The sequence below is a fragment of the Oncorhynchus tshawytscha genome, linkage group LG12 (assembly GCF_018296145.1).
Source record: "Oncorhynchus tshawytscha isolate Ot180627B linkage group LG12, Otsh_v2.0, whole genome shotgun sequence".
NCBI classification, from domain to species: Eukaryota; Metazoa; Chordata; class Actinopteri; order Salmoniformes; family Salmonidae; genus Oncorhynchus; species Oncorhynchus tshawytscha.
In genome coordinates, this window is record NC_056440.1 from 6,816,974 (window position 1) to 6,835,861 (window position 18,888).

The following is an 18,888-nucleotide window of genomic DNA, read 5'->3' on the forward strand; positions in this document are numbered from 1 at the left end:
TACAGAATGAAAAGATCTTTACCTATCACACAGTGGGGCAAAACAGTATTTAGTCAGCCACCAATTGTGCAAGTTCTTCCACTTAAAAAGATGAGAGAGGCCTGTAATTTTCATCATAGGTACACTTCAACTATGACAGACAAAATGAGGAAAGAAAATCACATTGCAGGATTTTTAATGAATTTATTTGCAAATTATGGTGGAAAATAAGTATTTGGTCACCTACAAACAAGCAAGATTTCTGGCTCTCACAGACCTGTAACTTCTTGAGGCTCCTCTGTCCTCCACTCGTTACCTGTATTAATGGCACCTGTTTGAACTTGTTATCAGTATAAAAGACACCTGTCCACAACCTCAAACAGTCACACTCCAAACTCCACTATGGCCAAGACCAAAGAGCTGTCAAAGGACTCCAGAAACAAAATTGTAGACCTGCACCAGGCTGGGAAGACTGAATCTGCAATAGGTAAGCAGCTTGGTTTGAAGAAATCAACTGTGGGAGCAATTATTAGGAAATGGAAGACATACAAGACCACTGATAATCTCCCTCGATCTGGGGCTCCACGCAAGATCTCACCCCGTGGGGTCAAAATGATCACAAGAACGGTGAGCAAAAATCCCAGAACCACATGGGGGGACCTAGTGAATGACCTACAGAGAGCTGGGACCAAAGTAACAAAGCCTACCATCAGTAACGCACTACGCCGCCAGGGACTCAAATCCTGCAGTGCCAGACGTGTCCCCCTGCTTAAGCCAGTACATGTCCAGGCCCGTCTGAAGTTTGCTAGAGAGCATTTGGATGATCCAGAAGAAGATTGGGAGAATGTCATATGGTCAGATGAAACCAAAATATAACTTTTTGGTAAAAACGCAACTCGTCGTGTTTGGAGGACAAATAATGCTGAGTTGCATCCAAAAGAACACCATACCTACTGTGAAGCATGGGGGTGGAAACATCATGCTTTGGGGCTGTTTTTCTGCAAAGGGACCAGGACGACTGATCCGTGTAAAGGAAAGAATGAATGGGGCAATGTATCGTTAGATTTTGAGTGAAAACCTCCTTCCATCAGCAAGGGCATCGAAGATGAAACGTGGCTGGGTCTTTCAGCATGACAATGATCCCAAACACACCGCCCGGGCAATGAAGGAGTGGCTTCGTAAGAAGCATTAAGGTCCTGGAGTGGCCTAGCCAGTCTCCAGATCTCAACTCCATAGAAAATCTTTGGAGGGAGTTGAAAGTCCATGTTGCCCAGCAACAGCCCCAAAACATCACTGCTCTAGAGGAGATCTGCATAGAGGAATGGGCCAAAAATTCCAGCAACAGTGTGTGAAAACCTTGTGAAGATTTACCTCATACCCTTTGTTGGCAATGACAATCACAAAGTATTGAGATAAACTTTTGTTATTGACCAAATACTTATTTTCCACCATAATTTGCAAATAAATTCATAAAAAAATCCTGCAATGTGATTTTCTAGATTTTTTTTCTTCTCATTTTGTCTGTCATAGTTGAAGTGTACCTATGATGAAAATTACAGGCCTCTCTCATCTTTAAGTGGGAGAACTTGCACAATTGGTGGCTGACTAAATACTTTTTTGCCCCACTGTACCTACTTAAAACAACAGCTGGGAGTTGCCTATGGAACCCATTGGTTAATATTTATTTTGCCATAATTTTGTTGTCTAATGGAATTAACTTTATTTTTATTTAGATTAAAATGGCCTTAAGTCATGTAGCATTTAGAGCCTTGTATGCATTTTATTACCACAACTTGGGAGTTAATGTACAAAACCATAGAAAGTAAGTAAGACCTATGACAAAATGGATTTTTAGACACTTCCAACACAAGGGCCTGTATTCTTATCACGTTTCAGAGTAGGATTACTGATCTAGGATCAGTTTTAGATTACAATGAATATTACATGGACCAGCGAGACTTGATCCGAGATCCAGCAGTCCTACTCAGAGATGCTTTTATCATTACACGCCCAGAACCCTGTGTGCCAACAGACAACCATCGCATGTATGAACCTGCTCAAGGGTAGTACTGTAGCATTTATAAATATTGAGAAAAATACAAGCTTGTCATTCTACAACTTTAAAAGGTTAAATATTACACATTTACAAAACATTGTCATTGCACATAACCCTAGAAGGGTCTTCAATAGAAAGAACAGGCATACAACTAAAGACATGACTGTAGCTTTATCCTCTAAGGCAGACAGGGTCTATGTCACCTGTAGCTTTATCCTCTAAGGCAGACAGGGTCTATGTCACCTGTAGCTTTATCCTCTAAGGCAGACAGGGTCTATGTCACCTGTAGCTTTATCCTCTAAGGCAGACAGGGTCTATGTCACCTGTAGCTTTATCCTCTAAGGCAGACAGGGTCTATGTCACCTGTAGCTTTATCCTCTAAGGCAGACAGGGTCTATGTCACCTGTAGCTTTATCCTCTAAGGCAGACAGGGTCTATGTCACCTGTAGCTTTATCCTCTAAGGCAGACAGGGTCTATGTCACCTGTAGCTTTATCCTCTAAGGCAGACAGGGTCTATGTCACCTGTAGCTTTATCCTCTAAGGCAGACAGGGTCTATGTCACCTGTAACTTTAACAAGGTCCCAGCAGTCTTAACAGATCAAGAAAAAAAAAGACAACACAGTCAACTAGCACTTCATATGAGCATTGTTTCGTTAGCCTGTACTCCAGAACAACAGATCTGCAGGTTCAACTCGCTGAACAGCATATGATTATACATATTCCTACTGATAGTTAGATCTAAATGTAATGCGTTCACAGGTCAATCAATGCATAAAACGACGACAAAAGAGCTACAGTACGGTTGTCAATGACGACAACAACATATGAATAGCCAAGTTTAAAAGGAGAGTACACATTCAAAGAGATTCTTAAATACTTGTTTCCACTATTGGGGAAACTCGTGAAAACCTTTTTTTATTTCTCTTATTTTTCTTCAAACAAAGTCTAATTAGGGCTAGATTCATAAGGAAAGATCGATACAATGTATCCACACCCCTTTGACTATTTACACATTTTGTTTGTGTTACAGCCTGAATTTAAAATGAATACAATTGAGATTGTGTCACCCTCACAATATTGAATTATGTTTTTGAAAATTTCTACAAAACATGAAAAGCGGAAATGTCTTGAGTCAATAAGTATTCAACCCCTTTGTTAGGGAAAGCCTAAATAAGTTCAGGAGTACAAATTTGCTTAACATGTCATAAGTTGCACGGACTCTGTGTGCAATATTTGTGTTAGATTTTTTTTTAATGACTACTCCACACATGCAAGGTCCCTCAGTCGGGCAGTGAATTTCAAAACAGGTCGAACCACACAGACCAGGGAGGTTTTCCAATGTCTCGTAAAGAAGGGAACCTAGTACATGGGTAAAAAAAACAACTTTGAATATCCCTTTGAGCATGTTGAAGTTATTAATTACACTTTGGATGGTGTATCAATACACAAGTCACTGCAAAGATACAGGTGTCCTTCCTAACTTAGCTACCGGTGAGGAAGGAAACCATTCAGGGATTTCACTATGATAGAGAACTGAGGATGGATCAACAACATTGTAGTTACTCTACTAACCTAAATGACAGCGTGAAAAGGAAGCCTGTACAGAATAAAACATATTCCAAAACATGCATCCTGTTTGCAATAAGGCACTAAAGCAAAACGTGGCAAAGAAATTAACTTTGTCCTGAAAACAAAGCGTTATGTTTGGAGCAAACAACATCAAGTACCACGCTTCATATTTTCAAGCCTGGTGGTGGCTGCATCATGTTATGGGTATGTTTGTCATTGGCAAGGACTAGGCAGTTTTTTTTAGAATAAAAAGAAACAGGATATAGCTAAACACAGACAAAATCCTAGAGGAAAACCTGGTTCCGTCTACTTTCTGGGAGACACATTCACCTTTCAGCAGGACAATAACCTAAAACACAAGGCCAAATATACACTACAGTTGCTTACCAAGACGACATTGAATGTTCCTGAATGGCTGAGTTAGTTTGGACTTAAAATCCATGGCAAGACTTGAACATGGCTGTCTAGCAATGATGAACAACCAACTTGACAGAGCTTAAAGAATGTTAAAAAATAAATAAAAATATATAAAAAATGATGTGCAAAGCTCTTAAGAGACTCACAGTTGTAATCGCTTCCAAAAAGTGATTCTAACATGTAATGACTCAGGGGGTTGAATATTTCTGTAAAATTCGCTACTTTTGTATTGTGTGTAGATGGGTGACAGCATTCAAAATGTATTAAATATATTTCAGGCTTTAACACATCACGTGGAATAAAGGGGTCTGAGTACATTCAGCGGGAACCACTTCAGCCAATAGAAGCTCCCCCGTATCTTCAGTTTGATTCCAAACAGCTTTTAAATCACAGCTAAGTTGTCACATTTCTTCACATACCTCATTACTGTTATTACCATCAATGAATACTGATGCTGTCCATATAAGTCTCTTCGTTACTAAAAACAAGAAAATGTTAAAAATATATCAGAAGTGCTACCTGGTACATGATCAGCATAAGCACTTCATTAACAGACTACAAAACATTGTTCACGGTAAAAAAAAAATATATATATATATATATATACCACAGTACAATCACATCTGTATGAACGGTTAACAGGATGTTGTTCAGAGAAAGAGGAAGGACCTTGCGAGTGCTTTAGGTGTGTTCCTGTAGTAGCAGTTTGGAAAGGAGGACCAGTACCAGGCCTGGCGTAAACACTGCTGCAGTAGTATACCCGCTCTCTTGATGCTCCGGCTACAAACAGCTAAGCTAAGTAGAATTAGTCTCGGGAGTAGCGTATCGTAGTTCCCAATGCCAGCTTTCAGGCCGAGTCTATGCGCCTGGTCAATGTAGTGTGACAACATCCCACTATACCTAAAGATCCTGCAGACAGTCACCGGAGCATTTCATAATAGCATCTACCAAATGGAATATATTATCCAAAGCATTTCTAATGGTTGACTGGGTGGGATTTGACTTGTTGTGGTTGGTGCTGCCTTGCTCTGTCTCTGGCATGGCCGCTCCATGGTGGCAGAAGCGTATTCTGGCTCCGTACATCTGTCTCTGTAGCAGCAGTCCTTGAAGTAGTTATTTGTGACGGGTAAACGCTGCTTTGTGAGTGTTGTGCAGAAGGGTCCAGGTTCGAGCCCAGTGATGGGCCTGGACGAGGCCTACTCTGTTACGCCGGGGGTAGTTTACTCTGGGTAGCCCTAGTCACGCTGGGGGTAGTTTACTCTGGGTAGCCCTAGTCACGCTGGGGGTAGTTTACTCTGGGCAGCCCTAGTCACGCTGGGGGTAGTTTACTCTGGGTAGCCCTAGTCACGCTGGGGGTAGTTTACTCTGGGCAGCCCTAGTCACGCTGGGGGTAGTTTACTCTGGGTAGCCCTAGTCACGCTGGGGGTAGTTTACTCTGGGCAGCCCTAGTCACGCTGGGGGTAGTTTACTCTGGGTAGCCCTAGTCACGCTGGGGGTAGTTTACTCTGGGCAGTCCTAGTCACGCTGGGGGTAGTTTACTCTGGGCAGCCCTAGTCACGCTGGGGGTAGTTTACTCTGGGTAGCCCTAGTCACGCTGGGGGTAGTTTACTCTGGGCAGTCCTAGTCACGCTGGGGGTAGTTTACTCTGGGCAGCCCTAGTTACGCTGGGAGGTAGTTTACTCTGGGTAGCCCTAGTCACGCTGGGGGTAGTTTACTCTGGGCAGTCCTAGTCACGCTGGGGGTAGCCCTAGTCACGCTGGGGGTAGTTTTCTGGGCAGCCCTAGTCACGCTGGGGGTAGCCCTAGTCACGCTGGGGGTAGTTTACTCTGGGCAGCCCTAGTCACGCTGGGGGTAGCCCTAGTCACGCTGGGGGTAGTTTACTCTGGGTAGCCCTAGTCACGCTGGGGGTAGTTTACTCTGGGTAGCCCTAGTCACGCTGGGGGTAGTTTACTCTGGGTAGCCCTAGTCACGCTGGGGTAGTTTACTCTGGGCAGTCCTAGTCACGCTGGGGGTAGTTTACTCTGGGCAGCCCTAGTCACGCTGGGGGTAGTTTACTCTGGGCAGCCCTAGTCACGCTGGGGGTAGTTTACTCTGGGCAGCCCTAGTCACGCTGGGGGTAGTTTACTCTGGGCAGTCCTAGTCACGCTGGGGGTAGTTTACTCTGGGCAGCCCTAGTCACGCTGGGGGTAGTTTACTCTGGGCAGCCCTAGTCACGCTGGGGGTAGTTTACTCTGGGCAGCCCTAGTCACGCTGGGGGTAGTTTACTCTGGGTAGCCCTAGTCACGCTGGGGGTAGCCCTAGTTACGCTGGGAGGTAGTTTACTCTGGGCAGTCCTAGGTGTGCACAGTGTAGTCTGGGCAGTCCTAGGTGTGCACAGTGTAGTCTGGGCAGGGGTGGCTGTGGCGGTGGGTTAAGATGAAGAGGACAGCCTGGTGCCACCAGTAGAACATCACGATGACCAGAACATGCCACACCTGGTGGCTGGAGCCCAGGTAGTTCAGCTGACCTGAGGGAAGACGCAAAGGCATGGTTCTGATGGGTTTACAAACAACATTAAAGAATGCATGGTTTCCTAACCAGGTTCATCACCACAACAACAAGGGAAATTAAATGTCATCTAGGCTATAAAAAAATAATAATCTGTGATTCCTTGAATCCCATCTCCTCGCATTTAATTCTCAACCATTCTAAAGGAGACGGACTAATGCCACTCACACCTTTTTCAGAGAAAAAGGGAGAGGCGAGAGGGGATGCAGGGAGAGGGGATGCAGGGAGAGGGATGCAGGGAGAGGGATGCAGGGAGAGGGGATGCAGGGAGAGGGGATGCAGGGAGAGGGATGCAGGGAGAGGGGATGCAGGGAGAGGGGATGCAGGGAGAGGGGATGCAGGGAGAGGGGATGCAGGGAGAGGCGATGCAGGGAGAGGGGATGCAGGGAGAGGCGATGCAGAGGGGATGCAGGGAGAGGGGATGCAGGGAGAGGGGATGCAGGGAGAGGGGATGCAGGGAGAGGGATGCAGGGAGAGGGGATGCAGGGAGAGGGATGCAGGGAGAGGGGATGCAGGGAGAGGCGATGCAGGGAGAGGCGATGCAGGGAGAGGGGATGCAGGGAGAGGGGATGCAGGGAGAGGGGATGCAGGGAGAGGGGATGCAGGAGAGGGGATGCAGGAGAGGGGATGCAGGGAGAGGGGATGCAGGGAGAGGCGATGCAGGGAGAGGGGATGCAGGGAGAGGGGATGCAGGGAGAGGGGATGCAGGGAGAGGGGATGCAGGGAGAGGGGATGCAGGGAGAGGGGATGCAGGGAGAGGGGATGCAGGGAGAGGGGATGCAGGGAGAGGCGATGCAGGGAGAGGGGATGCAGGGAGAGGGGATGCAGGGAGAGGGGATGCAGGGAGAGGGAGAGGGGATGCAGGGAGAGGGGATGCAGGGAGAGGGATGCAGGGAGAGGGGATGCAGGGAGAGGGGATGCAGGGAGAGGGGATGCAGGGAGAGGGGATGCAGGGGAGGGGATGCAGGGAGAGGGGATGCAGGGAGGGGATGCAGGGAGAGGGATGCAGGGAGAGGGGATGCAGGGAGAGGCGATGCAGGGAGAGGGGATGCAGGGAGAGGGGATGCAGGGAGAGGGGATGCAGGGAGAGGGGATGCAGGGAGAGGCGATGCAGGGAGAGGGATGCAGGGAGAGGGGATGCAGGGAGAGGGGATGCAGGGAGAGGGATGCAGGGAGAGGGGATGCAGGGAGAGGGGATGCAGGGAGAGGGGATGAGGGGGATGCAGGGAGAGGGGATGCAGGGAGAGGGGATGCAGGGAGAGGGGATGCAGGGAGAGGGGATGCAGGGAGAGGGATGCAGGGAGAGGGGATGCAGGGAGAGGGGATGCAGGGAGAGGGATGCAGGGAGAGGGGATGCAGGGAGAGGGGATGCAGGGAGAGGGGATGCAGGGAGAGGGGATGCAGGGAGAGGGGATGCAGGGAGAGGGGATGCAGGGAGAGGGGATGCAGGGAGAGGGATGCAGGGAGAGGGGATGCAGGGAGAGGGGATGCAGGGAGAGGGGATGCAGGGAGAGGGATGCAGGGAGAGGCGATGCAGGGAGAGGGATGCAGGGAGAGGGGATGCAGGGAGAGGGGATGCAGGGAGAGGGGATGCAGGGAGAGGGATGCAGGGAGAGGGATGCAGGGAGAGGCGATGCAGGGAGAGGGGATGCAGGGAGAGGGGATGCAGGGAGAGGGGATGCAGGGAGAGGGATGCAGGGAGAGGGGATGCAGGGAGAGGGGATGCAGGGAGAGGGGATGCAGGGAGAGGGGATGCAGGGAGAGGCGATGCAGGGAGAGGCGATGCAGGGAGAGGGATGCAGGGAGAGGCGATGCAGGGAGAGGGGATGCAGGGAGAGGGATGCAGGGAGAGGGGATGCAGGGAGAGGGATGCAGGGAGAGGGGATGCAGGGAGAGGGGATGCAGGGAGAGGGGATGCAGGGAGAGGGGATGCAGGGAGAGGGGATGCAGGGAGAGGCGATGCAGGGAGAGGGGATGCAAGTAAAGTGAAAGAAAGAAGTGAAAAGTCGTGAGCGGCGTACCTGGGAAGTAGCGCTCGGGGACCTTCGAGACGTAGAAGAGGAAGGCTACAGCAGCAATTGCGTACATCCCCAGAACACGAGGAATAAAAGACTGGAGAAAAGGAGAATATTACATCATATATAGTTGCTAGGGGACGATCATATATAGTTGCTAGGAGACGATCATATATAGTTGCTAGGAGACGATTCAAGGAGTGACATTTCAAAAAGGACCTGTAGGGTTAGTTTCCTAGACACAGTTTAAGCCTTAATCCTGGGCTAAAACACAGATCCTCCACTGAGCAGATGACGGTGTCCAGAACAAGAGGCTTTAATCCGTGTCCGGGAAACCAGCCCTTAAAGTTTTAGAATCCTTTGGAGACAGTTACTAGTTATCTGACCTGTACGAGGTCTGAAGAGAAGCCCCCATTGAGCCAGACCCAGTGAACGGTGGGGATGAGGCCGTAGCCGGCCACGCTGCAGAAGAGAGCGAAGCGGAGTCGCTGCCACTGCTTGCTGAGGTAGTGGGGGTGGATCTGGGCAAAGAACACCGCCAGGATCATAGCTAGCACCGTCACCAGGTACACCTGACGCCAGTACTGAAATGAGAAGGAATAGAAATGGATTAATTTGCTCGGGGGGTGGGGCTCCTGAGTGGCACAGTGGTCTCAGTGCTAGAGGAGTCACTACAGACTCTGGTTCAAATCCAGGCTGTATCACAACCGGCCGTGATTGGGTGGCGCACAAATAACCCAGCATCGTCCAGGGTTTGGCCGTCATTGTAAATAAGAATTTGTTCTTTTTTTCCCCCACCTTTATTTAACCAGGCCAAGATAAAGCAAAGCAGTTCGACAGATACAACGACACAGAGTTACACATGGAGTAAAACAAACATACAGTCAATAATACAGTAAATAATACAGTATAAACAAGTCTATATACGATGTGAGCAAATGAGGTGAGAAGGGAGGTAAAGGCAAAAAATGGCCATGGTGGCAAAGTAAATACAATATAGCAAGTAAAACACTGGAATGGTAGATTTGCAATGGAAGAATGTGCAAAGTAGAGATAGAAATAATGGGGTGCAAAGGAGCAAAATAAATAAATAAATAAAATACAGTAGGGAAAGAAAGAGGTAGTTGTTTGGGCTAAATTATAGATGGGCTATGTAGAGGTGTAGTAATCTGTGAGCTGCTCTGACAGCTGGTGCTTAAAGCTAGTGAGGGAGATAAGTGTTTCCAGTTTCAGAGATTTTTGTAGTTCGTTCCAGTCATTGGCAGCAGATAACTGGAAAGGAGAGACGGCCAAAGGAAGAATTGGTTTTGGGGGTGACCAGAGAGATATACCTGCTGGAGTGCGTGCTACAGGTGGGTGTTGCTATGGTGACCAGCGAGCTGAGATAAGGGGTGAGATCTTAACTAACTTGGCCTAGTTAAATAAAATGTAGAAAATATTTATTTATACACCAAATGTCTGAGGATATGAAATGTGTTGCACCTGTTAATTAAGTAGACCTATGTGTTTAAAACATTTTGTACTTTTCCAGGGCATTTATTCAGATACCCTCACTTGCCAATTTGAGTGGAATTCACAGCGATTTCATTTTCACACAGAAAATACCAACACACAGGACTACTGGGATATATATAAACCCATTCCACAAAGCGTGACTTTATTGTATTTGAGTTATATTATTTAAAATAAAATGTATTTTTTTAAACCCAGCCCTTTTAACTTTGGGCTGAGTATTCCCCCAGAGTGGAGAAGCCTCAGCCATAGTAGGCAGGGGAGGAGTGGAGATGGTTGTCTCCCCTGTGTGTGAATGTCATATGGTAGGTATGGACCGCTCTATGAACGCAGCCATCTGGTTCTGACTGGAGCAGATTTCAGCCGCGTTCTGGGGGCACAATAACCCAGCACTTCCAATATGCGGGGGGGCTAACTGGCGGTGCTGCCAGAGCTCTGCCAGAAACAAGTGAGGGGTGGAGGGAGAAGGAACTGATGGGACATGCTTGGGCCACACTTCCAAGTCTAAGTGGTTTTCTTTTAGCAGTACAGAGCAGCAATGCAATTAAACATTTATTATTTTTGATGGAAACAATGAATTTGAAGTGGGTCAAGGGTCACCATGTAGAAATGGTGAGAAAGCAGGCTCCACTAATACACTAGAGTCCTTAAGGAGTCAAACAGAACTGTTCAGAACAAAGATGCAGGGATAGAAAATCAAGCAAGCCCGCTAGCCCGAGGATATTGAAGCAAGCCTGTTAGCCCGAGGATATTGAAGCAAGCCTGTTAGCCCGAGGTTATTGACGCTAGCCTGAGGATATTGACGCTAGCCCGAGGTCAGTGAAGCCAGCCCAGGGTTAGTATTTTTCAGACTGTATAGTGAAAAACCCTTTCTTTCTGGCTCTTTCCCAACAAATGCAGTAATAATATAAACACATGAGAAATAAGAACACGAGAAGTAAGTAAGCTATATACAGGACAGTTCCAGGGTCAGTAGCTATATACAGGACAGTTCCAGGGTCAGTAGCTATATACAGGGACAAATCCAGGGTCAGTAGCTATATACAGACACAGTTCCAGGGTCAGTAGCTATATACAGGGACAGTAGCTATATACAGACACAGTTCCAGGGTCAGTAGCTATATACAGACACAGTTCCAGGGTCAGTAGCTATATACAGGGACAGTTCCAGGGTCAGTAGCTATATACAGGGACAAATCCAGGGTCAGTAGCTATATACAGGCACAGTTCCAGGGTCAGTAGCTATATACAGACACAGTTCCAGGGTCAGTAGCTATATACAGGGTCAGTAGCTATATACAGGTTCAGTAGCTATATACAGGGTCAGTTCCAGGGTCAGTAGCTATATACAGGGACAGTTCCAGGATCAGTAGCTATATACAGGGACAGTTCCAGGATCAGTAGCTATATACAGGGACAGTTCCAGGATCAGTAGCTATATACAGGAACAGTTCCAGGATCAGTAGCTATATACAGGGACAGTTCCAGGGTCAGTAGCTATATACAGGGACAGTTCCAGGGTCAGTAGCTATATACAGGGACAGTTCCAGGGTCAGTAGCTATATACAGGGACAGTTCCAGGGTCAGTAGCTATATACAGGGACAGTTCCAGGGTCAGTAGCTATATACAGGGCAGTTCCAGGGTCAGTAGCTATATACAGGCACAGTTCCAGGGTCAGTAGCTATATACAGGGACAGTTCCAGGGTCAGTAGCTATATACAGGGACAGTAGCTATATACAGACAGTTCCAGGGTCAGTAGCTATATACAGGGACAGTTCCAGGGTCAGTAGCTATATACAGGGACAGTAGCTATATACAGACACAGTTCCAGGGTCAGTAGCTATATACAGACACAGTTCCAGGGTCAGTAGCTATATACAGGCACAGTTCCAGGGTCAGTAGCTATATACAGGGACAGTTCCAGGGTCAGTAGCTATATACAGGGTCAGTAGCTATATACAGACACAGTTCCAGGGTCAGTAGCTATATACAGACACAGTTCCAGGGTCAGTAGCTATATACAGACACAGTTCCAGGGTCAGTAGCTATATACAGACACAGTTCCAGGGTCAGTAGCTATATACAGACACAGTTCCAGGGTCAGTAGCTATATACAGACACAGTTCCAGGGTCAGTAGCTATATACAGACACAGTTCCAGGGTCAGTAGCTATATACAGACACAGTTCCAGGGTCAGTAGCTATATACAGACACAGTTCCAGGGTCAGTAGCTATATACAGACACAGTTCCAGGGTCAGTAGCTATATACAGGGACAGTTCCAGGGTCAGTAGCTATATACAGACACAGTTCCAGGGTCAGTAGCTATATACAGGGTCAGTAGCTATATAAAGGGTCAGTTCCAGGGTCAGTAGCTATATACAGGGACAGTTCCAGGATCAGTAGCTATATACAGGGACAGTTCCAGGGTCAGTAGCTATATACAGGGGACAGTTCCAGGGTCAGTAGCTATATACAGGGACAGTTCCAGGGTCAGTAGCTATATACAGGGACAGTTCCAGGGTCAGTAGCTATATACAGGGACAGTTCCAGGGTCAGTAGCTATATACAGGGACAGTTCCAGGGTCAGTAGCTATATACAGGCACAGTTCCAGGGTCAGTAGCTATATACAGGGACAGTTCCAGGGTCAGTAGCTATATACAGACACAGTAGCTATATACAGGGTCAGTAGCTATATACAGACACAGTTCCAGGGTCAGTAGCTATATACAGACACAGTTCCAGGGTCAGTAGCTATATACAGACACAGTTCCAGGGTCAGTAGCTATATACAGACACAGTTCCAGGGTCAGTAGCTATATACAGACACAGTTCCGGGGTCAGTAGCTATATACAGACACAGTTCCGGGGTCAGTAGCTATATACAGACACAGTTCCAGGGTCAGTAGCTATATACAGACACAGTTCCAGGGTCAGTAGCTATATACAGACACAGTTCCAGGGTCAGTAGCTATATACAGACACAGTTCCAGGGTCAGTAGCTATATACAGACACAGTTCCAGGGTCAGTAGCTATATACAGACACAGTTCCAGGGTCAGTAGCTATATACAGACACAGTTCCAGGGTCAGTAGCTATATACAGACACAGTTCCAGGGTCAGTAGCTATATACAGACACAGTTCCAGGGTCAGTAGCTATATACAGACACAGTTCCAGGGTCAGTAGCTATATACAGGGTCAGTAGCTATATACAGGGTCAGTAGCTATATACAGGGACAGTTCCAGGATCAGTAGCTATATACAGGGACAGTTCCAGGGTCAGTAGCTATATACAGGGGACAGTTCCAGGGTCAGTAGCTATATACAGGGGACAGTTCCAGGGTCAGTAGCTATATACAGGGACAGTTCCAGGGTCAGTAGCTATATACAGGGACAGTTCCAGGGTCAGTAGCTATATACAGGGACAGTTCCAGGGTCAGTAGCTATATACAGGGACAGTTCCAGGGTCAGTAGCTATATACAGGGACAGTTCCAGGGTCAGTAGTTATATACAGGGACAGTTCCAGGGTCAGTAGTTATATACAGACTAGAAAATCGTAGTCTACTAGACCAGCTGGTCAGTGCCAGGAAATCCTTAAGTGTCTTCATTCCTAGTGAAATTCTGCCCTTTTTTCAGAACAGCAGCTCTTGCCCCATTTCTTGCAAGTGATGCCCCTCAACAGAAGAGTGATATCAGCTAATGATGCCCCTCAACAGAAGAGTGATATCAGCTGATGCCCCCTACAGAAGAGTGATATCAGCTGATGCCCCCTACAGAAGAGTGATATCAGCTGATGCCCCCTACAGAAGAGTGATAACAGATGATGATGATGCCCCTCAACAGAAGAGTGATACCAGCTGATGATGATGCCCCTCAACAGAAGAGTGATACCAGCTGATGATGCCCCTCAACAGAAGAGTGATACCAGCTGATGATGCCCCTCAACAGAAGAGTGATACCAGCTGATGATGCCCCTCAACAGAAGAGTGATACCAGCTGATGATGCCCCTCAACAGAAGAGTGATATCAGCTGATGACTCCCTCAACAGAAGTGATATCAGCCCCCCTACAGAAGCAGGGTAACGCGTGTTGCCCCCAACAGAAGCAGGGTAACCCGTGTTGCCCCCAACAGAAGCAGGGTAACGCGTGTTGCCCCCAACAGAAGCAGGGTAACCCGTGTTGCCCCCCAACAGAAGCAGGGTAACGCGTGTTGCCCCCAACAGAAGCAGGGTAACGCGTGTTGCCCCCAACAGAAGCAGGGTAACGCGTGTTGCCCCCTACAGAAGCAGGGTAACGCGTGTTGCCCCCCAACAGAAGCAGGGTAACGCGTGTTGCCCCCCAACAGAAGCAGGGTAACGCGTGTTGCCCCCAACAGAAGCAGGGTAACGCGTGTTGCCCCCAACAGAAGCAGGGTAACGCGTGTTGCCCCCAACAGAAGCAGGGTAACGCGTGTTGCCCCTCAACAGAAGCAGGGTAACGCGTGTTGCCCCTCAACAGAAGCAGGGTAACGCGTGTTGCCCCCAACAGAAGCAGGGTAACGCGTGTTGCCCCCCAACAGAAGCAGGGTAACGCGTGTTGCCCCCAACAGAAGCAGGGTAACGCGTGTTGCCCCTCAACAGAAGCAGGGTAACGCGTGTTGCCCCTCAACAGAAGCAGGGTAACGCGTGTTGCCCCTCAACAGAAGCAGGGTAACGCGTGTTGCCCCTCAACAGAAGCACGCGTGTTGCCCCTCAACAGAAGCAGGGTAACGCGTGTTGCCCCTCAACAGAAGCAGGGTAACGCGTGTTGCCCCTCAACAGAAGCAGGGTAACGCGTGTTGCCCCTCAACAGAAGCAGGGTAACGCGTGTTGCCCCTCAACAGAAGCAGGGTAACGCGTGTTGCCCCTCAACAGAAGCAGGGTAACGCGTGTTGCCCCTCAACAGAAGCAGGGTAACGCGTGTTGCCCCTCAACAGAAGCAGGGTAACGCGTGTTGCCCCTCAACAGAAGCAGGGTAACGCGTGTTGCCCCTCAACAGAAGCAGGGTAACGCGTGTTGCCCCTCAACAGAAGCAGGGTAACGCGTGTTGCCCCTCAACAGAAGCAGGGTAACGCGTGTTGCCCCTCAACAGAAGCAGGGTAACGCGTGTTGCCCCTCAACAGAAGCAGGGTAACGCGTGTTGCCCCTCAACAGAAGCAGGGTAACGCGTGTTGCCCCTCAACAGAAGCAGGGTAACGCGTGTTGCCCCTCAACAGAAGCAGGGTAACGCGTGTTGCCCCTCAACAGAAGCAGGGTAACGCGTGTTGCCCCTCAACAGAAGCAGGGTAACGCGTGTTGCCCCCTCAACAGAAGCAGGGTAACGCGTGTTGCCCCTCAACAGAAGCAGGGTAACGCGTGTTGCCCCTCAACAGAAGCAGGGTAACGCGTGTTGCCCCTCAACAGAAGCAGGGTAACGCGTGTTGCCCCTCAACAGAAGCAGGGTAACGCGTGTTGCCCCTCAACAGAAGCAGGGTAACGCGTGTTGCCCCTCAACAGAAGCAGGGTAACGCGTGTTGCCCCTCAACAGAAGCAGGGTAACAGGGCGTGTTGCCCCTCAACAGAAGCAGGGTAACGCGTGTTGCCCCTCAACAGAAGCAGGGTAACGCGTGTTGCCCCTCAACAGAAGCAGGGTAACGCGTGTTGCCCCTCAACAGAAGCAGGGTAACGCGTGTTGCCCCTCAACAGAAGCAGGGTAACGCGTGTTGCCCCTCAACAGAAGCAGGGTAACGCGTGTTGCCCCTCAACAGAAGCAGGGTAACGCGTGTTGCCCCTCAACAGAAGCAGGGTAACGCGTGTTGCCCCTCAACAGAAGCAGGGTAACGTGTTGCCCCTCAACAGAAGCAGGGTAACGCGTGTTGCCCCTCAACAGAAGCAGGGTAACGCGTGTTGCCCCTCAACAGAAGCAGGGTAACGCGTGTTGCCCCTCAACAGAAGCAGGGTAACGCGTGTTGCCCCTCAACAGAAGCAGGGTAACGCGTGTTGCCCCTCAACAGAAGCAGGGTAACGCGTGTTGCCCCTCCCAGAAGCAGGGTAACGCGTGTTGCCCCTCAACAGAAGCAGGGTAACCGTGTTGCCCCTCAACAGAAGCAGGGTAACGCGTGTTGCCCCTCAACAGAAGCAGGGTAACGCGTGTTGCCCCTCAACAGAAGCAACGCGTGTTGCCCCTCAACAGAAGCAACGCGTGTTGCCCCTCAACAGAGTCAACGCGTGTTGCCCCTCAACAGAGTAACGCGTGTTGCCCCTCAACAGAGTAACGCGTGTTGCCCCTCAACAGAGTAACGCGTGTTGCCCCTCAACAGAGTAACGCGTGTTGCCCCTCAACAGAGTAACGCGTGTTGCCCCTCAACAGAGTAACGCGTGTTGCCCCTCAACAGAGTAACGCGTGTTGCCCCTCAACAGAGTAACGCGTGTTGCCCCTCAACAGAGTAACGCGTGTTGCCCCTCAACAGAGTAACGCGTGTTGCCCCTCAACAGAGTAACGCGTGTTGCCCCTCAACAGAAGCAGGGTAACGCGTGTTGCCCCTCAACAGAAGCAGGGTAACGCGTGTTGCCCCTCAACAGAAGCAGGGTAACGCGTGTTGCCCCTCAACAGAAGCAGGGTAACGCGTGTTGCCCCTCAACGGGCAGGGTAACGCGTGTTGCCCCTCAACAGGGCAGGGTAACGCGTGTTGCCCCTCAACAGAAGCAGGGTAACGCGTGTTGCCCCTCAACAGAAGCAGGGTAACGCGTGTTGCCCCTCAACAGAAGCAGGGTAACGCGTGTTGCCCCTCAACAGAAGCAGGGTAACGCGTGTTGCCCCTCAACAGAAGCAGGGTAACGCGTGTTGCCCCTCAACAGAGTAACGCGTGCGTGTTGCCCCTCAACAGAGTAACGCGTGTTGCCCCTCAACAGAGTAACGCGTGTTGCCCCTCAACAGAGTACGCGTGTTGCCCCTCAACAGAGTAACGCGTGTTGCCCCTCAACAGAGTAACGCGTGTTGCCCCTCAACAGAGTAACGCGTGTTGCCCCTCAACAGAGTAACGCGTGTTGCCCCTCAACAGAGTAACGCGTGTTGCCCCTCAACAGAGTAACGCGTGTTGCCCCTCAACAGAGTAACGCGTGTTGCCCCTCAACAGAGTAACGCGTGTTGCCCCTCAACAGAGTAACGCGTGTTGCCCCTCAACAGAGTAACGCGTGTTGCCCCTCAACAGAGTAACGCGTGTTGCCCCTCAACAGAGTAACGCGTGTTGCCCCTCAACAGAGTAACGCGTGTTGCCCCTCAACAGAGTAACGCGTGTTGCCCCTCAACAGAGTAACGCGTGTTGCCCCTCAACAGAGTAACGCGTGTTGCCCCTCAACAGAGTAACGCGTTGCCCCTCAACAGAGTAACGCGTGTTGCCCCTCAACAGAGTAACGCGTGTCGCCCCTCAACAGAAGCAGGGTAACGCGTGTCGCCCCTCAACAGAAGCAGGGTAACGCGCGTCGCCCCTCAACAGAAGCAGGGTAACGTGTGTTGCCTGAGGCCTCCTTCAGGGGGTGCTGTTCAGGCCAGGTAAACGATCCCCACTGGATGGATTACATCGACTCCTATCAAACCTAAACCCATCCACATCATCGACTAACAGCACGCGAACACTACTACACCTCGTACACAGAAACCTTTTACATGCCAAGCTGTCCCGGAAGTCGGGATTTCATGCAAACTGAACTACAGCTGGGAAAGTCAAGTGAGGTTACAGCAAGGAAAAGCGTTTTACGTGGTTAGAAGTTTGTTACATACGTTATTGCAGTAGAATGCGTAGAAGACCCCAGGTACGTAGCAGCCCAGGATGCCTATGGAGATGCCAGCGTAGTCCAGAGCCATCCAGCGACGACTGGTCTTCTCTGATCGGTGACAGCAGAACAGGTGGTATCCCACGGAGCACAACATACAGAGCTGAACAGAGCGGAGACCATGTTAGGAGGAGCACAACACAACGACTGGACAGAGAGAACAAACCTATTTCAGAGAATAACTGCTTTGAATGAAAGCTACATTCCTCATCATTTGGCTCATCTAAGGTCATGGGAACTCAAGAATATGAATCTGGTTGGACTGGCTGATCAGATTGAGTGTTTGTCACCGCTCAGAGAAGTGGTGTAGGCTATATCCTTGATTACTTGTGTGCTCTCCTCATCTCCTTCTCAAAACAAATTGGAGGAGAAAATATGAGGTTCCTCTCCTCTGACCTCCTCTTGCAATGAGTTGAGGACACGAATCAAGGAAATAGAATTGAGATTCATCCATTGTGCCATTTTGTAGGGCAGTATAGTGTCACTCACTACCCCACTGGGTATGGCATAGTAATATCACCCCACTGGGTATGGCATAGTAATATCACCCCACCGGGTGTGGCATAGTAATATCACCCCACCGGGTGTGGCATAGTAATATCACCCCACCGGGTGTGGCATAGTAATATCACCCCACCGGGTGTGGCATAGTAATATCACCCCACCGGGTGTGGCATAGTAATATCACCCCACCGGGTGTGGCATAGTAATATCACCCCACCGGGTGTGGCATAGTAATATCACCCCACCGGGTATGGCATAGTAATATCACCCCACCGGGTATGGTATAGTAATATCACCCCACCGGGTATGGCATAGTAATAGCACCCCACCGGGTATGGTATAGTAATATCACCCCACCGGGTATGGTATAGTAAGCACCCCACCGGGTATGGTATAGTAATATCACCCCACCGGGTATGGCATAGTAATATCACCCCACCGGGTATGGTATAGT

General features: G+C 49.4%; 1 protein-coding gene and 1 long non-coding RNA gene across 3 annotated transcripts in view; both read right to left on the reverse strand.

Moving 5' to 3' along the window:
- Nucleotides 1-1,734: 1,734 nt before the first annotated feature.
- On the reverse strand, nt 1,735-3,660 carry LOC112263952. The gene is made up of 2 exons (XR_006084779.1): nt 2,599-3,660; nt 1,735-2,558 (listed from the first exon to the last, which is right to left on the reverse strand). It is a non-coding gene; the product is annotated as an uncharacterized LOC112263952 (long non-coding RNA).
- Nucleotides 3,661-6,183: 2,523 nt separating this feature from the next.
- LOC112263892 (progestin and adipoQ receptor family member 3) overlaps nt 6,184-18,888 on the reverse strand; it is a 16,992-nt gene continuing 4,287 nt past the window's right edge. For both annotated transcript variants that reach the window (XM_042331261.1, XM_042331260.1), the window contains exons 4-7: nt 17,878-18,033; nt 8,971-9,168; nt 8,591-8,681; nt 6,184-6,528 (exon numbers count right to left, since the gene is read on the reverse strand). In XM_042331261.1, the coding sequence (XP_042187195.1) occupies nt 6,386-6,528; nt 8,591-8,681; nt 8,971-9,168; nt 17,878-18,033 (588 nt within the window). In that variant the 3' untranslated portion in view covers nt 6,184-6,385. The remainder of the gene's footprint in view (nt 6,529-8,590; nt 8,682-8,970; nt 9,169-17,877; nt 18,034-18,888) is intronic.